General features: G+C 53.4%; 1 protein-coding gene across 6 annotated transcripts in view; it reads right to left on the bottom strand.

Annotated features, from left to right (window-relative positions):
• Positions 1-23,325, bottom strand: part of Tcf7 (transcription factor 7) — a 30,763-nt gene that overhangs the window by 2,099 nt on the left and 5,339 nt on the right. For 2 of the 6 annotated variants that reach the window (XM_021176652.3, XM_085830029.1), the window contains exons 4-10: positions 7,252-7,363; positions 6,250-6,340; positions 4,567-4,659; positions 3,259-3,378; positions 2,504-2,666; positions 2,294-2,401; positions 1,811-1,859 (exon numbers count right to left, since the gene is read on the bottom strand). In XM_021176652.3, coding sequence (XP_021032311.1) covers positions 1,811-1,859; positions 2,294-2,401; positions 2,504-2,666; positions 3,259-3,378; positions 4,567-4,659; positions 6,250-6,340; positions 7,252-7,363 — 736 coding nt within the window. Of the gene's footprint in view, positions 1-696; positions 770-1,810; positions 1,860-2,293; positions 2,402-2,503; positions 2,667-3,258; positions 3,379-4,566; positions 4,660-6,249; positions 6,341-7,251; positions 7,364-23,325 lie in introns of all 6 variants that reach the window. The other 4 variants (XM_021176651.3, XM_085830030.1, XM_029483044.2 and 1 more) reach the window with 3 other exon arrangements.

The raw sequence follows: 23,325 nt of genomic DNA, 5'->3' as shown, positions 1-23,325 counted from the left end.
TGTCTTAGACAGGGGCTCTCAGTGGTGCTGGCTGGCCTACCTCAGCCTCCTGAGTGCTAGGGTTCCGGGTGTACACCTGTCCCCAGCCACAATCTGTCTTAAACCGCACACATGGATGGAATAGGACCTCTCCTAGGAACGGAGTCTCCATTTCCTATTGGAGCACAGCACACATCCACTTCTTTCCTCCTTGCTCTTGGATGCTTCTCTCCCGTATCCTCGGTCTCCTTATCCTCGGTCTCCTTTTCTGGTGTTACCAGAGCTAAGGTGACAAGTGATCACACACGGGTGATCAGACTATCTCCAGGAGTCTCTGATACTATCTATCACCTTGTATCTCTCAAGCAGGAATTCTACTTTAAAGAAATGAGGGAGTTTGTGGAACTTAATCACTTTGGAGCTAGGAGTAGGGGCTTCAGCTACCTAAGTGTGTGACAGATTTGTTTCCTAAGGTAATGATTTGGTTATCTTGTTACCAGACCCACTTTTGCTTATGTATGTCTCCCCCTTGCTACTTGTCTCACCTTCACAAGCTGTGCTCAAAATTCAGTTGTATTCTTAGGAGTCATGGGTTTCCTTCTCTAAGGGCTTGCTAGGGGACTGAGGGACAAAGGAAGGGCTGCAGACCCGGCAGAACATGTGCAATAAGGGAAGCAGCTTGAAGCAAAGGGAGGATGACGGTGGGGACAAACCCACCTGCACGGACCACACCAATCCGTCTGCTGGTTGAGGCCAAAGCGAGCACGACATTTCTTAGGCGAGCCAGGGTCTGCTCACACCCATGCCAGAGGGGCAGAACAGGGCAGAGGGCGAGCAGGCAGGCAGCAGGGCAGAACAGGGCCCAGAAAGAAGAGGTAACATCAGTGTTAGCCAGTTATAGACACCCCATAGCCCCCACAGGCAGAGTGGACTTCCCATGGCAGAGCCAGACCCAGGGGAAGCCTTAGGACCCAGAGCAAGGGATGAGAAAAGGCAGTCACCCAGCTGGGCAAAAGAGTCAGTGGGAAGAGTGACGGAGTGTGGGGTGCTCTTCACGTGCCCTCCCTTTCCCTTGCCTGATCATCCTTCTAGCATGGGGGCTCCAGAACTGCACACAAGGCCTTTAGGACTTCTACATTTTCTATGTTGGGGCTGTCCTCTTCCCCCAACTACCTCCATGCTTTATGCAGAGCCATCTGGCCCACATTCCTAATAAGGCTAAAGGTATATATGGCATAATTATACCTAATGTTCCACACTACAGATGGGAATAAAGACCTGTTCTATCCTCAGAGAAAGGCCTAGGAAATTCTTTCCTGTCCTGTCCCAGTCCTAGGCTCCAGCTTTTCTGTATGGGAGCAACGTAGCTGAGAATGTGCATCACAGTCTGTCACCTAAATCATCTGAGCTGGGACAAGATAAGGCCTCTGCAGCACTGCGCCCTGCCATGAGAAATGGGAAGTAGTGATGGAGAAATCACTTGGTACCTGTCAGCAGGCTGTGTGATTACTTCCGGGTCCTGGCTAACATTTCTGGTTTAGACATAGAACTTTATGATCAGTTCCTCACTAGCTGTTCTCGTGGAACCGAGCTGGGAGCAGGGCTGGCAAAGGTGGCATGGGGTGTGTCGTGTGCTCCTGCTGGTCCATTCCTACAGTTAAGCTGTTACTAGCATGGAATTAGATTTAAGAGATGCAGATTTGTTTCCAGAGGGCTCAGGCACTGAAGCTTTGTGGCTGAGAGTTCCACCCCACCCTCTGGGCCAGAGCAGGGCTGCTCTTGAAAAAGGAATGTGGAGAGGAGCCTCTATATTACTGAAGCAAGCCCTCACCTGTGGTGGATTCTTGATGCTTTTCCCTTGACCGCCTCTTCTTCTTTCCCTGCAGGAACAAGAGAGATGGTTGGTTCTGGGTTATCTGCAGCCTACTGCCTTTAGGATATAGACCTCTCCTACTTTGGGACTCCTCTTTCTTGACTTTAGTTCTTGTAAGGCTACAGTAGACAGGGTATGACTAGGGGTTCCTCCCTCTCTCATCTCCCATTCGAGGAGGGGTTTGCAGGCCCCTTCCTTCCCCTTCACGTGGCCACACTAAATACTGAGCAACAGTTCCATAACTGAATGCATTCTGGAGTGGAGAACCATCTTTAAGGGAAGTTGCTTAAGCTTTCTTCTGATATAGTCAAGGGGGGTCTTGGGCTTTCTGTGTTACTTTGCCTATATTGTCAAGGTAAATTCCCCTTCGTGTGTTGAGGTGGTTGCTTTGGGTATGATATTTCAGGGTCCTTGCCCCATGGTGTATTGCCAGCCACTTACGTAGTTATCCCGCGCGGACCAGCCTGGGTATAGCTGCATGTGCAGCTGCCTTTCCTTGCGGGCCAGTTCATAGTACTTGGCCTGCTCTTCTCGAGATAGTGCATGCCACTGCAACAGGGAAGCGGGGCAGACGGGATGCATCAGGAAATGAGGAAGCCGGGGTGAAAAGGGGTGGGGGCAATCCCTCAGCCCACGTGCCAATGGCCTCACCCTGCGACCCAGGATCTGGTTGATGGCAGCGCTCTCCTTGAGTGTGCACTCGGCAATGACCTTGGCTCTCATCTCCTTCATGTAAAGCATGAAAGCATTGAGGGGTTTCTTGATGACTGGCTTCTTAGCCTCCTTCTCCGCCTTGGGTTCTGCCTGTGTTTTCCTGAGGTGCACAACCAGATTACATTTACTTGGAAAGTAGCCCCCCCCACTCCTCCCCACCCCCGGCCCCCAGCAGTGAATATAACCTAATGCCACCACCACTTTTGTTCTTTGGAGACAGGGCTTCTCTGTGTAGCCACGGCCTGGAACTCACTATGTAAAACAGGCTAGCGCTGAACCCAGAGATCTGCCTGCCTCTGCCTTCCAAGTGCTGGGACTAAAGGCCAGCTTTGCCACTCTTCATGTAGTAGAGTTTTCTAATTGCCTCACATGAGTGAGCAGAGAGCAACTGTTCCTTTCAAGAGTACCACAGCCAAATGGGAAAAGCACACAGAGACTCATCCCCTTCCTTCTGGGCTCCTGATCCTTCCCTACCCACTCCTGCTTTTGAAGACTACAAAACACAGCAGTCATGGTCAATGCCAGAGCCACAGAACAGCTGGCCGGAGCCCTCCAGGCAGTCCTGTGAGGTGCCAGGAAGGGGACCTTGGACCCCGTGGGAGGCAGGTATGTCCTGGCTGACCAATCCACTCTGTTCACCTGCCCAGCTCACACCTTCTCGTCCCTTCCCCTCAGCCTCTGTATTAACTCACAGGTTTCTATCATATGGCTGCAGCTCCTGCTTCCCTGAGGAGGGCACAATGGCCGGGTGAGGGATGGCTGCTGGGTGTCCAGGTACACCAGATCCCAGCATCAAGGATGGGTGGGTGAACCTGAAAGCAGAAGGAGAGCAACACTAAACCAGAAATTTGGGCTAGATTTTGAACACACATGGAGATCCCTGCACAGAGGACACAGCTGACAGATACTTTATACTCATTGGTCTGGACACAGGTACACACATATGTATGCACAGACACTGCAGAAGACTCGCATGTGTTACTTAGATGGTTATTAATCCTGCCCCTATGAACAAGCTTGGAGCTTCATAAGCTACCCGTGGGCCTGTTTGCTCTCCACAGCAGTCCTCCATGCTCCCCTCTCACAATAAACTGACTTTTTGTTTTTGTTTTTTATTTTTTGAGACAGGGTTTCTCTGTGTAGCCCTGGCTGTCTTGGAACTCACTCTGTAGACCAGGCTTGCCTTGAACTCAGAAATCCGCCTGCCTCTGCCTCCCGAGCAGACTGACTTTTAAAAGACTGCTTCTGGCTCACCCCAGCTCAAGTTCTCCTGCTATACACAATGGAATAAAACTCAGCCTGCTTCCTGCACCCCTACTACATTCCTCCCCATCTTCCTACTTCCCTGTCACAATCATCTCCCCATCCCTCAAGCCAGCTCCAGCTTCTCGGTTTACCTTTTTCAGAAGTCGATACCCACAATCCTCTCTGACCCATCATGCCTGCTGGGGTCTCCTTAAGGCTTGTTGTCTTCAGCCCAGCTGACCCATTCTGCTGCTGTTCCTGTATCTCTACCTCCTAATCATGACATGTCTAGTGCTACGTCTGTCACTGATGAGCTAAAGGAAGGGGCACATATATACACCCTCACCCCCAACCCCTCTTCCCTGCTAGTGTGCGGAGACTACTCTGTCCTTTGCTGCTTGCAGAGATCTAAGAATCCTGAGCAGGCATGCCCTAGGAGACAGCACTATCTAGAAGGTACTGCCTTGGCTTGTGCAGAGCTCCAAGGATGCCCCAGCAAGGGTGAGCAGTAGAGCTGAATTCACCACATACACATTGTTGTCTTGGCTGCTCTGGGATGCTCTGCCCAGTGTGTCTTAGGCTGAGACTTTTAGTTGAATCCTCAGGCACAGAAGAGCATGGGACTCCAAAGCTACAGACAGACAGATGGACAGACAACTAACACAGGGTAAGCACTGTCCTGAACACAGCCCTATGTGGGCATTGGAGCCTGGGCAACAGGAAGCAGGAGCCTGGCTGCAGGGATGGGGACTCACCTGGGATAGGGGGCGCCAGGGGCTGCAGTGGGGGCAGGGAAGTGCTGTCTATATCCGCAGGAAGGGGACAGGGGGTAGAGAGGAGGGCTGGGCCTGTGGTTGGGAGAGACAGCTGTTAGCCGTCTGACTGCTAGCCAGACATGGGGAAGGACTTGTGCGCCTTGTGTGGTGGGACTCGTACACAGTGCTGCATGCACCTGGCAGCCTTCTCTCAGAAGTGAGAGCTGTATGCTTTCTACTGCACTGTCTGCATTGCTCTTCCGTCCCAACTGCTCCAGCTCTTAAGTTTTACCATTTGCTAATGTGCATGAGTGTTTGGCCTGCATGTGGTCTGTGCACCACATGCATGTCTGGTATCCAGGAGCTCCGAAGAAGGGACTGACTCCAACACGTGGGTGCTAGGAACCAAACCCTAGGTCCTCTAGAAGAACAGCCAGTTCTCTTTAACTGCTGAGCCATCTCTTCACAGCCCCTACTTCAACTCAAATGCCCAGGGGACCCAAGGAGATGAGGTGTCTCTCTGGGCTCCTACAGTTCCAAACCAAGACAGTGTTAACAGTGCATCCTAACTCCTGGCTTCTTGCCTGTCTGTCCACTGGGTAGACTTTGCTTTGAAGAGCAGAGATCTAAAGTCACAATCAGCTCCAGCAGAGTTTCTCGGGCACCCACATTCCTTGCCAGCACATACAGGGCTCGCTCAGTGCAGAGTGAGAATGCTCCATGTCTCACCTGGCAGCAGCTAAGAGCATAGAGCTACACTTCTCTGGGGGCTCAGTTGGCTCGGATTTCCTGGTCTTTGGAGCTGCAGACCTAAGGGATTTAATAGGCTGTGCAAACAGTTGCCTGTTCAGAGCACTGGCCTGGCACCATTAGGCTGAACGCTGAGTCCCACCTTGGTACTGGGATAGGCTGACTTGTATTCAGAACGGAACTTTGTCCCAAACATTCTGGAAATGGTGCTCACTTCGGCAGCACATATACAATCTGGAAATGGAAGAGTGTGCTGATCATGGATAAGAAGCAGGTAGAACAGGGCAGGTAGGCCCAGGCTGAAGGTCTGCCCTTCACTGCCTTCTTGGGAAGACAGTCTTTCCTGCTGCTGATTAGAGATCTGCTCAGGTCACACTGTGGCCAATGAGTAAAAGGCAGGCGAGTGGCCTGTTGAGACCCAATTCTAGCTGAGAACAGACTCTGGCCAATAGGCCTGGTCCAGCCTTAGTAGACCCTTCCAGTAGGCTGGTCACAAGTGTGGCTCAAGCAAGCACCAGAGACCAGGAAGGACCATTCTTCATAGAGCTCCACCAAGGCTGGGACGGACTCGCAACACTCAGGCCACCAGGGAGTTCCCTGCCTGCCTAGCAGGCAGCTGTGAGCGGCAGCAGCCTCTCCATTGGTGGTGGTTTATACTGCCACCCTGCTCAGGTCCAACTGTGCTTCCTCACCTTCTGGAGAATTAACCTCATAGGGTTGAGACCAGCAGCCAGCATTCCTACCTCCCTAAAGAAAGTATGCCAAGCTCCCTGGGGAATGCTCATAGTCGCAAGGATCGCTAGCTAGCTCAGAGCTAGGTAAGGCAAAAGCTACTGGCTACAGAGCTGGCAGCTTGGGTCTCAACAAGCTGGGTAGAGGAGGAACAACGGGAGGGCAGGTACAGTGCCCCTTTTTCCCTGGGCCCACACTTACCAGCTCACAGTATGGGGGAGCTGTCCCATGCTGCCTGAGGTCAGAGAATAAAATCCGGAGAGATCGGGGGTCTGCAGCGGCCTGTGAACTCCTGTAGTGGAAAGGGCCAAGTAAGCAGGTTACCTGACCTGGGTGGGAGGTTGGAACAGTGACTGTCTGTGCCTTCTATAGAGGCCTCTAATGTCCCCGCTTCCTCTTACTAGAGGCCCAGATATCAGCTGGTTTGTTTAGAACTCCCCTAGGGTAAAAACAATGCTCTTCTGACAAACAAAGGAACCAAGGACAGAGGTGCTGAGTGACTTGCCTTAGGACACTGCCTGGACAGAGGCAAAGCTTCGGAAAACTGAGAGGTCAAGCCTCACTGATTCCTGGTGCACTGCTGTTCGGCCTCGGGGGCCTCTGCTTAGGACTCTTGCCTGGCTCTTTAGGTAGAAGGCAGCCCCTAGCCTAGCAGAACCTGACCTGAGGAGGCAGGGTTCCACCCAGCCCCAGGGTTGAGTCAGCAGGTTTCCCACAGCTGATAATGGTGGATTTCAGAATGACTTTGGCTGAGGCTGAGGTGAATCAGCCATCACCACCACCACTTTCCATTTTCTCACTAGGGGGAAAGGCCATGAGGTTTACAGCTGCAGCAGTGCACAGAGCTGCTCTCTCACACTGCAGTGGAGAGCCAGCAGCCTCATGTTCTGATTGGTTCTTCCTCCTCTGCCCTCAGACTTGTCCCTTTCTGACTTTTTTTAAAAACCCTCCAGGGCAGGATCTTGTTTTGTATCCCAGGCTTGTCTGGAACTCTTGTGTAGCCCAGGCTGGCTTCAAACTTTCAATCCTCTTGGCTCTGCCTTCTCCACCTGGTACCTTTCTGACCTTTTACTTGGGCACTGGGTTTGCAAAGTCCCAGCTTTGTCTGTTATAAAATGCAGGCCAGCCTATGTGGCTTCAGAAGTCAGGAGCTTGGACCCTAAGTTCCCACCTCAATGACATTCTCCCATCCCTGGCCCATACCTTGCTTCTGGCTGATGTCCGCTGGTGCAGGGGTGGGGTGTGGACTGCTGAAATGTTCGTAGAGTGGAGAAAGCTGGGGGACGCCATGTGGGGGCTGGCCGGGCTTGTTATGCTGGAAAATGACCAGAAGTCTGATGAACATGGAGTGTTCTGGGGCAGGGGGATGCAAAGGTAGGGGCATGCAGAACTTCAGGAAGCTCTGTGGTCATCCTGGCAGCCAAACATCACAAGCTTATGGGAAGAGGGCACTCTATACTCCTCGTGTCCTGTGGCACTGTTTTCCTGCCTCCCAATCTTGCAGACTGACTATGCCGTCCCACTGGATGTCTCTCCTGTCTAGAAGCCCTCCCTCACCTCCTTTCTAGGAAGCCCAATGGCTGTCTGCAGCCTTTTCCTTCCACAGCTCCCAGACTGTCCCACCTGAGCTCCCACGGCATGTGTGGCTCGGAGCAGGAACCTCCTTTGACCCCTGACTTGGGTGAGGTCAGGAGGTACCTGGCTCCCTCCAGGGACAGTCTGTCCAGACATCATTCTTCTGGTTTCCTTAGCACTGCAAGACTCTTACTTTTCACAGTCAAATGGTTCTATGTCAAGAGATGACTCAGCAGGCCGAGAGAGCTCCCAGCTCAGCCACAAGGAGTCGCTGCCAGGCCTGGTGTGCATGCCCTTGCAGGCCAGAGGTCTGTGGATATCTACAACAGGGGCTCAACTTCCACCCAGACAAACTTGTCTGTTGAAACGCTGTTGGCTGAGAGCACACAGGACTGAGTGACTGCTCACCACGGCACAAAAGGAAGAAACGAGACATCTTGGAACAAGACAGTAAAGAGGACACCTAAGAGAAATAAAGCAGACGAGTTGGCTGCAGGCATTTCAGTGGAACAACCCTCAGATCGCGGGTGTCTTCCGGAAGGCAATGGCCTAGCACAGGTCCAGGCTATTGCAGCTCCGGGGTAAAGCCTGAGGGAGAGCTGGGTGGGCATGAGGCCTCTAGCTGGGCACAGCTCCAGTAGACCACAGACATCCCGGCCTACCATCGTTCCCTGCATTCCTGCCTCCAAGCAGGCAGCTGTACCTTCCCCTCAAGTCTTGGGCTATCTCAGGCCACCATGTCTTAGATAAACAAGAGTTGACGTCTGAAGCTGGGCATGTTGGCGCTCCCCTTAAATCCCAGGCTCAGGAGGCAGAGGCAAGTGCATCTCTGAATTCAAGGCCAGCTTGGTCTACATAGTTCCAAGCCAGCAGCATCCAGAGCTACATAGTATGTCTGTCCACTATGGGAGGAGAGACTGTGAGATGCATGGACACATGTCAGGCACATGCCACTAGTGCACAAACAGGCTGTTGTCTGTCTGTGATCCATCTCCCACCTATCACCTCATTACTCTTCCCTCCAGAGAACCCTTAGTAGGTCCAGCCTTGTTCAGTGACTCCAGATCTCAGCTCTCAGTCTCCCCTCAGCCTAGCCTGTCTCTTGCCCCAAGAAGACCTGTTAGCATCCTCAATGACTTCCAAAATGCCGAGGTCAGTCCCCAACACTGTGCCCTCGTGAGAAACGGATTCCTCCTCTCTTCCTTGAAACCAGGAATTCCGTCACGTGACTTTCAGAATACCCAATTGCTTTACTTCCCTCCAGCCTCAGAGGCCACTCTTCCTTTAGCCCTGGAGTCGATTCTCCCATCCACATGGGTGCGGCTGTAACATCTTCAGGCTGGAGGCTGGTGAGATGGCTCAGCAGTTATGAGCACATGTCAACCTGTAACTAGAGCTGCAGGAAATGTGACGGCCTCCACAACACACACACACACAATACAAATACAATCTGAACAAGAAAGAGAACAGCATCTATCTCCTGACCCCACACTCTCTTTTCTTTTTTTCTGAGACTGCTGCTTACTATGCAACCCTGGCTGTCCTGAAAGTCACTCTGTAGATCAAAATCAGGTGAGCCTCCAACTGAGATCTGCCTGTGTCTGCCCCTTGAGTGCCAGAATTAAAGGTGCGTATTACATATTACATGCCTACCTGACGTCACATTTTGCCAGGAACTCTACTCTAACTCCTACTCAACTCCAGGTCTAAAATGTCTCCAAGCTGGACACTCACATAAGTGTTCTACTACTGAGCTGTATCCTTCCTCAAATCACAGCCTTCGACTCTGCGGTATGCTGTGGACTTCCTCAGTTACTGGCAGCTCCATTCTTCCATTAATTGAATGTTCAGAGCAGACAACATTCAAGTGGTTCTTGACATTGACCCCATGTTCAGTTTCTCAGCGGATTCTAATGGTCCACCTTCAAAGTCTAGACTCTAACCACTTCCTACCTCCTTCTCAACCAGGCTGAGCCATCACTCGCACCTGGAGCACTGAGCCATTTTAGAGCAGAGAGCTGCATCCTAGCCAGGTTCCAGCAGACACAGAGATCACGCCACTGCTTAAAGCCACCCTGACTGTCTCCTTACCTGGTGAGAGCTCTGTGTGACCACCCCCAGCTCCCTAGTGACAGCATCACCTACAGTGTCCAGGCGTCCCACTGGTTAGGTTTTGAGGTATACGATGGTGTGAAGGGAGCCTGGAAGCTCCAGGCGCTGCTGACCATTTCCTGGTCCTGGCACGCCAAGATCCTGGGCAGCCTCTCTTGCCTCCTGGGCGCAAGTGACAATATCCGCCCTGCCCACCTATCAGTCTTTTGTTTGTTTGTTTTCCGAGACAGGGTCTCTCTGTATAGTCCTGCTGTCCTGAAACTCACTCTGTAGACCAGGCTGGCCTTGAACTCGGAAATCCGCCTGCCTTTGCCTAGTGCTGGGGCTAAAGGCGTGAGCCACCACCGCCCGCTCCCACCTATCAGTCTTAAACCAAGCTTTGTCCTAATTTTAAGGAGCACCTGTTGAGGCCCTTTATGACAGGAAGCTTCCTGACAACAATCTTTAAGGTCTTTTTCATCCTCACAGATTCCAAGAGAATGGCAGGTAGCAGCCTGGTGGCAACTCGGACCTCACCGCACTGCACCCCTCATACTGCCTAAAGCCCCCAAGCCCAGCTTTGCCTCCTGAGCCCCAGGGTGCAGTGCAGCTCCAGCCTCAAGACGCCTCAGAAAACCAGCTCAGCTTACAACTCCTGCCTACAGTGTTTGTGTGTGTGTGACTCCTGCCTTTTCTCTCTCTCTCTCTCTCTCTCTCTCTCTCTCTCTCTCTCTCTCTCTCTCTGTGTGTGTGTGTGTGTGTGTGTGTGTGTGTGTGTGTGTGTGTGTGTGTAAGTTGGGGGTCCTGGGGATGATGGGCCTGTACTGCCTACTTGTGTTTCCTGGTTTTGGGGGGGTAAAGCCTTATTAATCAGAAGTCTGCAGACAGACCACAGAAGTACTGGGTGGGCAGGGTGGGGCACAGAACCCACCAGCAGCTAGAGGTCCTGGCTAGTTCTTCTCAAGCGCATGTAGTCTGCCTCCTCGCCCTGGTGCTAGCCAGGGGGAACCGTCTGGCACAAGGCTCCTTGCCCCCTTAGGCCAGCAGAACGTCCCGCTCCAGGGCTTCAGTACAAGACTGTCTCAGCGCCAGACTTCCCAGACAACAGGGTGGGGTTGCCTAGGGCTTGGTGCATGCACCGCAAGTTCAGGGCCTTGAGCCCTCCTCCCTCATCTGCCTTCAGGTGACTGTCCCTAGCCTCCAAGGGAAGGAGGCAGGTTAACTGTCCCCCCCCCCCCCCCAGGCACTGAGCACCTCAACAGCAGAGTCCCTCATCTCCTTACTAGGGGAAGGACACAGTGGGACATAAACCTTCATACAGGAGGCAGAGACCCAACTGCACGTAGTGCTTCTGCCGCATCAGACACTCCACAACCCCACTCCTTGCTGGAGCCCTGGCAGCTGCTCCCACCAGCCTGGGGCACTCCAGGACAGGTCCAGGACTCGGAGTCTCAGGGGTGCCTGCAGCTACCCTGCTATTCCTGCCAGGACCTATCTAGCCTGCTGGCCACCTGGTGGCCAGCTCTCCCCCCCACCCCCCAACAAGGAGGTCCTTCCTGCTGCTGGCATATCCCAGACTCTCCCACACCCACCTGCAGCTACTGTCCCAAAGGGATCTTCTGAACCCTAGCCTGGCTATCACCTCCGGGCAAGGCCGTGCAGAGTACAAACGGGGAGCCCTGAGCAGGTCTCTGCTTCAGAGCTGAGCTTGGGCCCAGCTAGGCTGTCCCTAGCCTCCCACTTCCTGCAGGTTCAGGTAAAAAATAAACACAGTCGGCATTTTCCCTGCAGACCGCAGCGGTCTGCTCACAAGGCTGAGAGCTCTCTGAGAGCCCCTGTCACCACTAGCAGAGAAACTCCCTTGCCTCTGACGGTTGACTCTGAAAACCCCCAAGCTCTTGAGCCCCACAACACTTTCCCAGCGAAGAAAGTTGCTATTTCCTCTGGCCTCAAGCTTGATGGGGGTAGAAGAACAGATCCTCTCAAGAAAGCCCTGTGGCAGAGGCAGAGCCAAAAGAAGCATCCCCAAACACCTAGGACCCATAAGCTCAAACAAGTATCAGGATGTGTCCCCGAGCTCCTAGCTTGTGTCAGGCAAAGAATGTCTGAGGCTACAAGCAGCACCTGCTAATGACTGAGTGTTGCCCTCCCTCCCGGCAGGCAGAATTCTGAGCACCAGACACACCGCTTCAAGCAGACTTACCATGCAGGCACAGTGACTATCACCACTGGCAGGGAAGGAAACTGAAGCATAAGGTCACAGCCAGAGCTCAGCTGCTAATAGCTACAGTGCAAAGACCTGTGATTACTATGGACAGAGTATGGGCAGAGGAGGCTGAACCAATCTCTCCCTTCAACCTGGCTAGCTTACATACACTGTGCTGAGCCCATGTTCCCCTGGCTCTAAAAGGAGTCGCCAGAAACCAACCTGATATATGCCCCCTGAGGCCCTAGCATATCTCTGTGCCCACCCTGGGCATGCTCCTGTCTGCCTAAACACCCAGATCTCTGTCTCAATGCCTCTTCCCACCCCTGAAAGACTCCACAGCTCCTACTGCTCCTTGTCATGCTGGCTCCCACACAGACCTATGACCACCTCTAACCTAGGTAAGGGTCGGCCAGCTTGGCACGCAACTGCCTGAGCATCCTAGAGAGCTGGGCATCGCTGCCTCTCCAGGCTTTGCACTCACAAGGTCTGGGAAACTCTTGGTGCCCCAAATTCCTGCACATTCCACTACACTCGCCACTGTCCCTCAGGAGAGGGGGCTGTCTCCAGTTCCTATTACAGAGCTGGGAGTGGCCCCTAGGGACCATCTGAGGCAGGCACTGAAGCGAGGCTCTGTGAGGAGAGAATGGCATCTACAGCACAGAGCCTTGGGGACCCTTCAAGGATCCTTGTCATCAATGATGCTGGCTAGCCACACCCCTATAAACTTTCCTTTTCTCACTCTTTGTACCAGCCACCAAAAACTGGAGTGCTCTTTCCTGCCTCATATCGAGGAGACTGCTTCTGGGAGACCTTTTCTTTTCTTTTCCTTTCTTTCCTTCTTCCTGCCTTCCTTTTCAAGGCCAGCCTGGTCTACAAAGTGAGTTCCAGGATAGCCAGGGCTACACAGAGAAGAAACCCTGTCTCGAAAAACCAAAAAAAAAAAAAAAAAAAAAAAGATTTATTTATTGTATGTGAATACACTGTAGCTGTCTTCAGACACACCAGAAGAGGGCGTCAGATCTCATTACGGATGGTTGTGAGCCACCATGTGGCTGGTTGGATTTGAACTCAGGACCTTCAAAAGAGCAGTCAGTGTTCTTAACCTCTGAGCCATCTCTCTAGCTATCAGAGAACTTTTCGACCCTCTACACATGGCTGGTACCTTCTTGTGTCTTCACCCACCTTCTCTCCTCCCTATGTTCTGGAACTATGCCTTTCATTTTTGTCACTGAACTAAATCTAGAACCCAGGTTGGTTCTCTGAAAGCGGTGCAGATGAAACCAACCTGCACACGTGGTTTGCACATGTTCAAAGAGACTTGCTGCCCTGGGGAAGTCTGGGGCTTCACCTAGTGTTATGGCAGCATACAGAAACTGGGACCACTTTAGGGTCAGGGGTCCATCTGGCATCCGAGCCCCTTCCTTTTCTCCTTTCTACACCCTAACCACCTGAGGCACTCTGAGAATGACAATGACCATAGTCACAATCAGACCTGCCACTAGTTCAGATGGTGTTTTGCTCTAATTAGAAAAGGTACACACGGACAGAAGCCCAAGCCTCATCTGGGGAACACTGCAGGCTGACTTCATCCTCAGCTAAGTGCCCTGAAACAGTCCAGTGGTAGCCACTGCAACAGTTTCCTCAGTGCTCACTCTTGTCTCCACACCCAGCCATCGTCAGCAGCAGCAACTTGTGTGTGCTTGGGAGTCTGACTAGCTGGCTCGCCAGTGCCTGAGCCCATGAGAGTGAGTGTCCCAGCTTGCAGGGGTCCTGCAAATGACTTCGACCAGGGCTGGACCTGCACATTTCCACAGACCCTCTTCTGCAGGCATACTTCAGACTGGCTGAGAGGAGCAGGCTGTGCTCCTTTAGTCCCCAGCTCTGGCCGCAGGTTCTACTGCCCAAGGCACGACAACCTATAAGTGTCTCACCAACACCCTGTGCCAGATACCTACTACAGAACCAGGGCCATGGCCTTAGGACCAGCAGAGCTGAGAGGGCTGGGGGACAGCTGGGCCACACCCTATACCAAGAGAAGGCTTTAGAGCGACCTGTCGGCAACAAGGTTGCCATGGTTGCAGAGACAGCATGTGGCTAGTCCACTAGCCTCCTGGCCCGACAATCAGATAATGGACCTGCCTCACTGGAGGTGAGGACCAGAGTCCCTGCACGCAGCCTTGGCAAACCTGTGGTTTCTCTGCCTAACCCAGTGGCACCATTAGACTGAGCTGAACCCTCATAAGCTGAGTGGCCTTGCCCATGGCCTCTTGTGGGTTCTATGCATTTGTCTGCTTGTGTTTTCCTTCCTCCTCTTTGAGGTAAACGCCCCTCAGGACAGGATGTTTTTAGAGGAAAATGTAAGCTTCCGGGAGCTGCTGCAGCTGAGCTGCTAGCTAGCACTACAAACACCCTGTCTGCGGAGTCTGCAAGCAGTGCAGGGCTGGGCAGGCCCCAAGCCCAGGCAGTAGCTTTGCTCCTCCCACCATGGATGCAGCCTCAACGATGTCTGGGCTTAGCAATGGGGAGAGGGAGGCATGTCAGCAGGTTTGGGCCCTGGGGGCACAGCTGGAGGCTTTGTAGAGATGCAGGGCCCAGAATAGGAAGGAAGCAAGGTGCAGACTTGGAGCTGGTGGTCTCTGCCAGTCCAGCAATGGCTGGCTGTGTGTCCAGCAGTCTACAGAGTTCCACCTTGTGCCAGACTCCTACCGGTCTTCACAAGACACTGTGTTGTGCACGAAGATTCTACAGATGAGGATGGTGAAGCACAGAACATTCTGGTGAGCCACTCAAGTCTTACGGCCAGCAGTGACCAGTCTGGATCTGAGTCCAGCCCTGAGCTCTTGGCCAGAGCTCACGGGCAGCACTTATGCTGGCAGCCCTCTGCAAATCAATCTCGCTGGCTGCTTCTGAGACAGGGTCTTGACTGTGTAGCCTGTGTAGCTCAGAAGAAGCCGACGGGAAGATGGTGGGCAGTAGTAAGAATGTGGAGGAGAGAGACCTGGAGACCTCTTGCCCCAGTTTAGTCCATGAAGGACAGCATGGGGCCCCCAAGTCACCTGGGCTGCCTAGACTGCCTCAAGAAGACAGTTTTGCCTGGAGGCCACACAAGGATGCTCCTTCTGGTCTGACCCTTGAAGCTCCTTTGGGTTAAGGCCCAGGAGCTCTGTGTAGACTCAATCCAGCCATTTCATCCACAAGGTCACAAGACAAGGAGCAGAAAGAAGTTGCGAGAAGCAGGTCCCAGCCCTGGAGTGCTGCCATAGCCCCTACACCCAGTATAATAAGCAGAGGTAGGGCTGTGCCGTTCCAACAGCCACAGGGTCTGAGCTGAAGCCCCTTTGGAGGCTGAGCTAGGGGCTCATGTAAAACTGCACTACCGCTCACCTGTAGGAAGTGCCCCTACCCAAGGGCATGGAGGCAGAAGCATGGGGGAGCCAAAAGCACCAGCTGTCTGTCCCAGGAATGCTGCCTACAGAGAGGCAGGGCACTGTGAAGGAGCTGGGTTCAAGTCACCCCTCCAACACTTGCGCAGGGCAAGTCTCTTGGTGACCACACTTGGTGTCTATAAAATGCCCATGAGCTAGTGGGACGCGTCGAGGCCTAGGTGAGTTCTTACATGTGTTTGCTAATATTCTTTTTGTACTTAAGATCAAAAAGAGAATGAAACGACAAAAGCAAGCCCTGTCCCTAGACAAAGGCTTTTCAGGAAAGTTAACTCCATGCCAAGTTGGGAATGCCGGTCCTCAATGTCCTTTGGACCATTGCCTGGTCACAATCAGGCCAAGCTTCTGAACTTCTCTCTGGCCTGCAGTAACCACAAGGGACAGTTAAAAAACATTGTCCTCAAAATGCCCCCATGAGGCTGGCAGGAGGCTCTGGCTCTCAAGAAGTTTGTTCATAGGTGTCACACCCAGGCCTTGGATTGCCCACCATCTCCTTTGCCCACCTTTTCCTAAGGACTTGGAGCCTCGGAAACTTCAAGCCAGAGAGGCCAGGCAGCAGACTTTGGGCTAAGTGAGGACCAAGCTGGCAAAGAAAACTCCACAGCAGATAATTTCTAACCATCTTCTGTCACACACCAAACCTGGCTCAACCTTAAAGGTCATTTACAAACTGTTTCTTGTTGACATTTTCTTTGGGGGCTGGGGGAGAGAGACATGGACTCATGTCTCTTAATCACGAAGTGCAGCCCTCTTCACCCTGGGAGGACGGACCGTGCCAGGTGTGCAGGGAGAAAGCCAACTCAGGCCCAGAGCCTGGAGTGCAGGCCGAGCCAAGTCTCTTCTTGGGGTCAGAGGAGAGCCACACAGCTCCATAGCCAGCACTGCTCCTGTCCCTCATGTTCTAGAACCAAGGGAGCCAGCAGCAGGGAGCTCGGACAGCAGAGAAGAGCCACGTCCAAATCCTGACCACCAACTACCTCTCTCAGCCTCAGTTTCCCTAGCAATGCTAGAACTCGCTGTATGTGTGCGCGCGCGCATGCGTGTGCATGCATGTGCTCATATATATGAGCCTGTGTGCAGAGGACCGTGTGTACAAATGTATGCGTGTATATGGCAGCCAGAGGTCAAAGATTTCCTTGTTTTCTATTTTCTGAGACAGGGTCTCTCTCAATAAAGCCAGAGCTGCCCAGAGAGTCTGGCTGGCTAGAGTGCTCCAGGGTCAGCCTGTGTCTGCCTCCCTGGCACTGTTGTTGCAAATGTACATGACCAACAAAACAACAAAACAAAACAGGGCCTTGTGTAGCCTTGGCCTTGAACTCACTACATAGTAGAGGATGACTCTGAATGTCTAACCACTCTACCCAGGTTATGTGGTACCAGGAACTGAACCAAACCTAGGGAGGCTTCCAGCAAGCCAGGCAAGGACTTGGAACCTACAGGTTTCTTTTTTTCTTTTCTTTTCTCTTTTCTTTTCTTTCCTTTTCCTCTCTCTCTCTCTCTCTCTAGTTCTGTCATAAAGGAAGCTACATCTAGACTCATGAGATGTTTCTGTTTTCTGAGCGTCAGTACCGAAATTCCCATACTAAAAGGAACAGATACAGCCAACTCTCTTCTCCCAGCCATTTCTGATCAGAGCTACTACAGTCCCTGCATGCTTCAGCTGATGTAGCCACCAACCTTTTGGTCTCGGATCTCCCTACTTCATCTGTTCCCTACATCCCCACCCACAGGGCTGCCCACCACAGCAGGCAGCTCCCAGGGCCGCACACTGCTTCAAAGCCTACCATCACGCCCTGGGGTGGCTACCGCAACCAGCACACCCCAAGTGTCCAGCCATGCCTGGCAAAGCCCCCACTGCTTCCCACAGGCTGCCTCGAAGCATCAGGGGCCCACCCACCCTCTGCCTGCCTGGCCACCGGGAGGCCACAGAGCCATCTGATCTGAGTGAAACTTCAAACTTAATGACTTTCATGCTGGTTATTTAAAACGCAATGTAATTTTCTTAAACACCCTATTATTTCCTTTGATAGTTACAAAGCTTCCCCCAATCCCATAAGCATGTTTATTTTTAGAGAAAAGAGTGGCTTGCAGTTGGTCACAGAGACCATAGGGAGAGGGAACCCACAGAGAGCAGGGGAAGGAGTCAGCCTGAGGCCCTTCTGCTAGCTCTCCACCCAGCCCAGCATCACACAGGCCCACCCTTCCCTTCCCAGCGCCTCAGCCAGTGACTGTCCTGTGCCACACTAGCCAGTGACCAGGTCAGTGTTAGGCTGGGTCTCGGTGCCCTTGATGATTCCACTTGCTGCCCATGGGGCCTCCCACAGATTCTGGGCCAGGACAAGAGAAGGGTCCGCACCACACCCTCCAGCAGTCTTTCTTTCCCCTGTTCCAGACAGTCCGCCTCAGGTAAGGCCTTGGGCCTGAAGCCTTGGCCAGCAGAGGAAGAGCATGTCTAGATACAGCAGCCTCAGGCAGTGACTGCCCACAGTGGGTGGGTGGGTATGTGCAGCTTGCCATTCGGAGCTGCTGGGCAAAGGAGGTGGCATGGAGGAGGGTTTGTGTGCAGAGGTCAGCTGAGCCCCACCAGTGCGGGGCGTCCTCTGGGAGCAGCTATTTTTAGGTCTGAGGCTTTCATGTGGCTGAATGATGGGAGTTTACAAAGCATCAGTAATGCGTTTCAGATGGCGGCCCAGCAGGCCAGGAGGCTGGGCCCCTGACACCAGAGACAAGTCAGAGTTACTCAGCGTCTCCATTTTGGGTTCCCATCACCTGTCCTTCCCTCTCCATGGCCCCTACTACCTAATAGTGAGGCTGGTCCTCGCGATGGCCAGCAAATCCCACGCTATTAACAGACCTTCCCAATGCATACCTATCGGAACCTCAAGAATCCTGCTGGGGACAGGATTCCCACCCATTGACGAGAGGATACCGACACCCACTTAGGTCGACAGGTGACCACAACCCGCTGCCCGTACAGGAAAGCCAGCTTGAAGGGAGTGATCCAACACCATTGGCCCCCAGGCCTGCTCACACTCACCATGAACATCCTGAGCCCACACCCACTGTTCCCTTGGGCCTGGACCTGCCCACCCAGGCCTGGAGTCTCTGCTATACACACGTCATCTGGAAGCAGACAGACAGTGTGGGGCCCAGACAGCTTCCCTGTCCTTGGAGAGGGAGGTGGCTGTTTTAATGGGGGGAGAGGGGTTGAGGAGGAAGCGTATTTATTTGACAGCGTGTCTGCTTCCTCTGATCTCCAGGGAGTTCTGGCTGTAGAGTCAGGGCCTCGAGGGAAGGCTGTGTCACCCGGTTGGCTCTGGCTCTAAGGCAGAATCTGGGTGCAGTCCAGGGAGGCAGTCTCCATGGGTGGGACAGGCCACAAGAGCAGCCTTCTGGCAGAAGGGACCCAAGCTCACACCCTTCCCAGCTCTGCTGAGGCAAAGGCCCCCAACAAGTAACAGACGTCCTCCAGCCTGAGGGCCTGGGTACCAAATGGAGCAGCGGCAGTCGATGGGTACAAACCTCTGACAAGAGCAAACCCTATTAAGCTTTGGTGGCACAAGCCTGTAGTCCCTACTACTTAGGAGGCCGAAAAAAGAGGTGCTCAAGAGCTGCAGGTGCCACAGGGTGGGTTCAAGTTGAAAGATGATGCAGCAGGTTAAGAGCACTGTCCTTCCACATGACTTCACCAAGTGAGTGTGGAAAGAAAGGAGCGCCTGTGGATATAGCTCAAGCCCCACTACCACCAAAAACAAGCAAACAGTACACTACACAACAGATGATGGGCCCACCAGGGCTAAAGACAGGTTTTCAGTCTGAGGCCGACGACCCAAACCACATTTGTAACTGGTTTTGAGACAGGGTCTAATGTAGCCCCAGGCTGGCCTTGAACTCAGGGATTAACCCCAGGCAGGGCTTTGTGCCTGCCGACTAGGTCCTACCAACTGAGCTACACCCCCAGCCTAACATCATCTCTTTAGAGACTGTTTTTTGTTTGTTTTTAGGTGGTTTGCAGTTGTGGGTTTTTGGTTTCTGTTTTCTGTTTTGTTTTGCTTTGCACTTTTTGAGGTTGGATTATTAAGTCCTGGCTGTCCCAGAACTCTGTAGACCAGGCTGGCCTTCAACTCACATCCATCCTCCTGCCTCTGCCTCCCAATCCCTGGGATTAAAAGCATGTACCACTAGAGACAGTGTGTGAGGAGAGGCCACAACTGAAGAGAGGCAGCAGAGACTGTACTAGGTTCCAGAGCCCTCCATAACCCTGGGCCCTCTGATCCTTGTTAGATGGACTCTGACCAGACGTCCTTCTCCACCTTGACTGGCTCGACAATGGTGTGAATGACAGCAGTGCCCACCTTGGAGGTCCTCTGGCCTTACCTTGGCCCCTCATTTCTCTCTGCCCAGAGCTCACCCTTTCCACGGTCTGTTCATATTCCTCCAATCGCCATGCCACTCCCAGCGTCCACCCTGCCCCAGCTGCCAGCTCTGTCTGCCACGGTCCTCCGACTCCATGTCCAACCCAAACCATCTGTGGTGGGCACCGCCCTGCCCTGCCAAGGCTGCCAACCCAACGCATGTGATCACCCACCCCTCCCGGGCTCTGGAATCAGTGAGGCCCTGGCCCTCAAGGTCACATGTCAGACCCTTTCCTGGCAGCACTGCCCCTGCCTCATCTCACCTTCCTCAAGGACCCCAGGGTGCGGTCTGTCCCGGTGATGCGAGAGCAGCCCACCTAGGCCTCTCTCCGCTGCTCTGCTGCGCCCCACCCAGGACGTCCTCCCACTCGCCCCCGCGGACGCCTCTTCTCTCAGGAAGCCTCAGCAGCTGCCCCCGCAGCCTTTCACCCGTGTGCATTTGATCCAGCTGAGCAGCACGCTGGAGAAGAGCTGGGGCTCTCGGGGAACAGCTCTTTGTCTTTCCAAGGACTGAACTCTGGTGGGCAGTGGTAACCTCCCATTCATGTGACTCAAAAATACAGAGTGTGGAGTCAAGGTTCTAGCAGGCACTGCTCCTAGGGGATGGTGGCTGCCTGGGGAACCCCAGCCCAGCCTGAGGTACAAGGGTCCACAGCAGCCTGTCCTAGTCCCAGGCCTCCAGTGTAGTTTCTGCTCAACTTCAGACTTCACATGTGATAGCTCATCCCCCAAAGAGCAGAGCCCTCCTATCTTTGCTCTCAGAGGTGGTGGGTGACGTTCCCAGGGCTATCCAGCTGGGAAGCAGCGTATCTATAGCAGAGGATGGACCTTCCAGACTAAATGCTTTTCCTCTTCATGCTAAGACAGGATCCTCCCCACCTGGCTTCCCTGTCCATCCCCACCTGCAGAGGCAGAAGGTTGTTCCTCAAGAATCTGAGCACTGTACGGTTGGGGGGTGGTGACGCTCCTGTGACCTGATAAGACACCTGTTTCCTCCAACACAGCCTTGTTTGTACACAGTGGCAGGAAACACCAGTCACAAGGTGTGAGGGGGTGTGACTCTACAGCTCTGGGACCACAGCAGAGCTGCGGAGGTTCGGAGGGACGGCAGCTGCTCCCCTTCACCTAACCCTACCCCTACCCCTGCCCTGCAGGCTCTTGGGCCTAATCTAACCTCGGCAGTTATAAATGACTTTGAACTGGCACCCCTAGAATGCTTTACGGTTCAACTCAACCCTGCTGTATTTGCTGTATTCAGGAACAGGGGAGGGTTGTGGTCTCTGCAGAGAGCACCCCACCACCGCTGCCGTACGCCCTCCTGTGACTACCCAAACCCATGGCTCAGAGCAACCGGCAGAGCTGGGACAGAACACTGGGTCCTAGTGGCCCTAGCAACCTTCAGGGCTTTGTGCTGACCTTGGTGCCCGAGAACAGTCTCTCTGCCCCAGTGAGCTAGCTCACCCTGTCCTTCCAAAGAAGTCAGAAGCAGATTTGCAGCTGTAGCTGTCCTCCCTGGCCCTGGGCAGGGTGAAGCTGGAAGGCCCAGCTCTAAGCAGGAGTCTGAAAGGCAGACTTCTGAACCTGCCAACAGCAGTGAAGTGAAAGCCACCCTCAGAGATTCCTAGCTGGGGACAGAGGAGAGGCAGCAGACAGTCCGAATGCTACACCAGCCCCTCACAGCCCTCCCAGGCTTCAGAGAAATGCAGTGCCCGGGAACTTCAAGCCCCACTGCCCACCCACTGAGTGGAGAGCAACACAGACAAATATCCCACAGGAGGCGGCTCTGAACCAGCCTGGGAACAGTCATAGGCTCAAACCCAGTGAGTGACCTGGGGCTGCACCAATTCCTGGGCCCGGAATTACTCTGGATGCTGTATCCAGGAAAACCATCCAAACAGACGCCAAGGTAAAGAACTGGAAGGAGATCCGTGGGTGCTGCCTGGGCTGCACTTTTTCAAAGCCTTACATACTGGGAGCCTCGGGGGGTTGGGGGGGACAGTGCCAGGAAAAGGTCCGCAGATGGCTCAGCGGCCAAAGACACGAGATCTCCGTTATCCTTACAAAACCTGATTTCCTCACATTCACTATAAGGGCTAAAAACTATTCACTATAAACTAAACCTTTGTGGTTGTGGGCATGGGGTGGGTGATTTTTAAGAATAACACATCTGACTCAAAGACCCCCGGGGCAGGGCACAAGCCAGGTAATAGCCTGGTAGCCTGAACCCTATATGTGCAGGATTCAGACGTTCAGACCACTCTGGCCCACAGTAGAAGCACAGCTATCTGTATGGGAAGACATCTGAAGGCCCATGAGCCAAGACCAGCCATGGCCAATGCACACCCTCACCAACTGCCCGCACCTCTCTGGCAAAGTTGCAAATCCACCTTCTGCTTCTAGAAGGGTGCTTGCTAGTCCAGAGTCCAGAAGGGAAAGCAGGCGATGTTAAAAGAAAGGTTCAGTAAGTGCCCGGGGACAGCAGCACCCACTGCCTTGGTCTGATGAGCTGCTAGGGTTAGCGTGGCAGCCAAGGCCTGAGGAAGACCAGGAGACCCCTAGAGCAGACGCCTGCAGTCAGCCCTGACTGAGCAATGAGGTGGTATTCATGTGAAGAGCCTGAGTGAGGACACAGGTGCAGAAGTCTGAAGTAAGAGGGGGATCTTGTAGGGGCAAGCCCCACAAGGACAGGGTTGGAGGGGGAGGTATTGATTCCCTAATTGGTTCTTGATTGTGTCAATAAAGGGGGCAGAAGCCAATCGCTGGGCAAAGGGGAAAAGGTGGGACTTCTGGGTCACAGGAGGAAGGGAAGGGACCAGAGGGAGGAGAAAGGTGGAGTGGAGGAAGTGGCCAACACGTAGGTCTGGGGCACCTACAGTTTGTAGCCTCCACCGTGGGTGCAGGTCAAGGAGGATGAGGCAGGATAGTCTTCGCCCAGCCATTGAGTTATCTGGCTAGTTTTAAAATATGAAGGCTGTCTGGTGATTTCCATCCATGGCGACTAAGGTAGTCAAGAGAAAAGGCACAGCCTGGGCGGTCACTGGTGGCTTGGTGGAGCTAGCTGGGAGAGGCTGAGGGAGCTCAAGTAGAGCTCTTGAGAAAGAGCTTGCGTGTTTTTAAAATTACACGCAACACGTGGTGCTGGCTACTTCGAGGGGTGGGGAGAAGATGGGGAGCCTCAGCACTGAAGCTGTGGTAGATGGCATAGACTTTTCTCCAAGAGCAGTGGAGGCCCTAGTGTTTCCAGGCAAGAGATGCCCTCCGACCCTGACTCAAGTTCCTAAGAAGGCCTGTCACTACTGTGTGGTTGTAGGTTAAGGATGGGTCTGGGAGGGAGAGAGAGGCAAGGGACCCTGGAGGAGGCATCCTGACATCTAAAAGACAACATCTATGTGGATACTGGGTGGATAGCATGACAAAGTAAAGAACAGAAGATCTGGAATGTATCTGGAGACACAGCTGTCCAGAGGGAGGCCCCGGTGCATGCTGGACCCTTCTTTGTCTTCATCAGTTGAACCAGCAGCTTACAACACTGCTCACTGGAATC

The sequence above is a fragment of the Mus caroli genome, unplaced genomic scaffold (genome assembly GCF_978045245.1).
Source record: "Mus caroli unplaced genomic scaffold, Mus_caroli_1 scaffold_13, whole genome shotgun sequence".
NCBI classification, from domain to species: Eukaryota; Metazoa; Chordata; class Mammalia; order Rodentia; family Muridae; genus Mus; species Mus caroli.
This window is presented reverse-complemented; position numbering and strand designations above follow the sequence as displayed.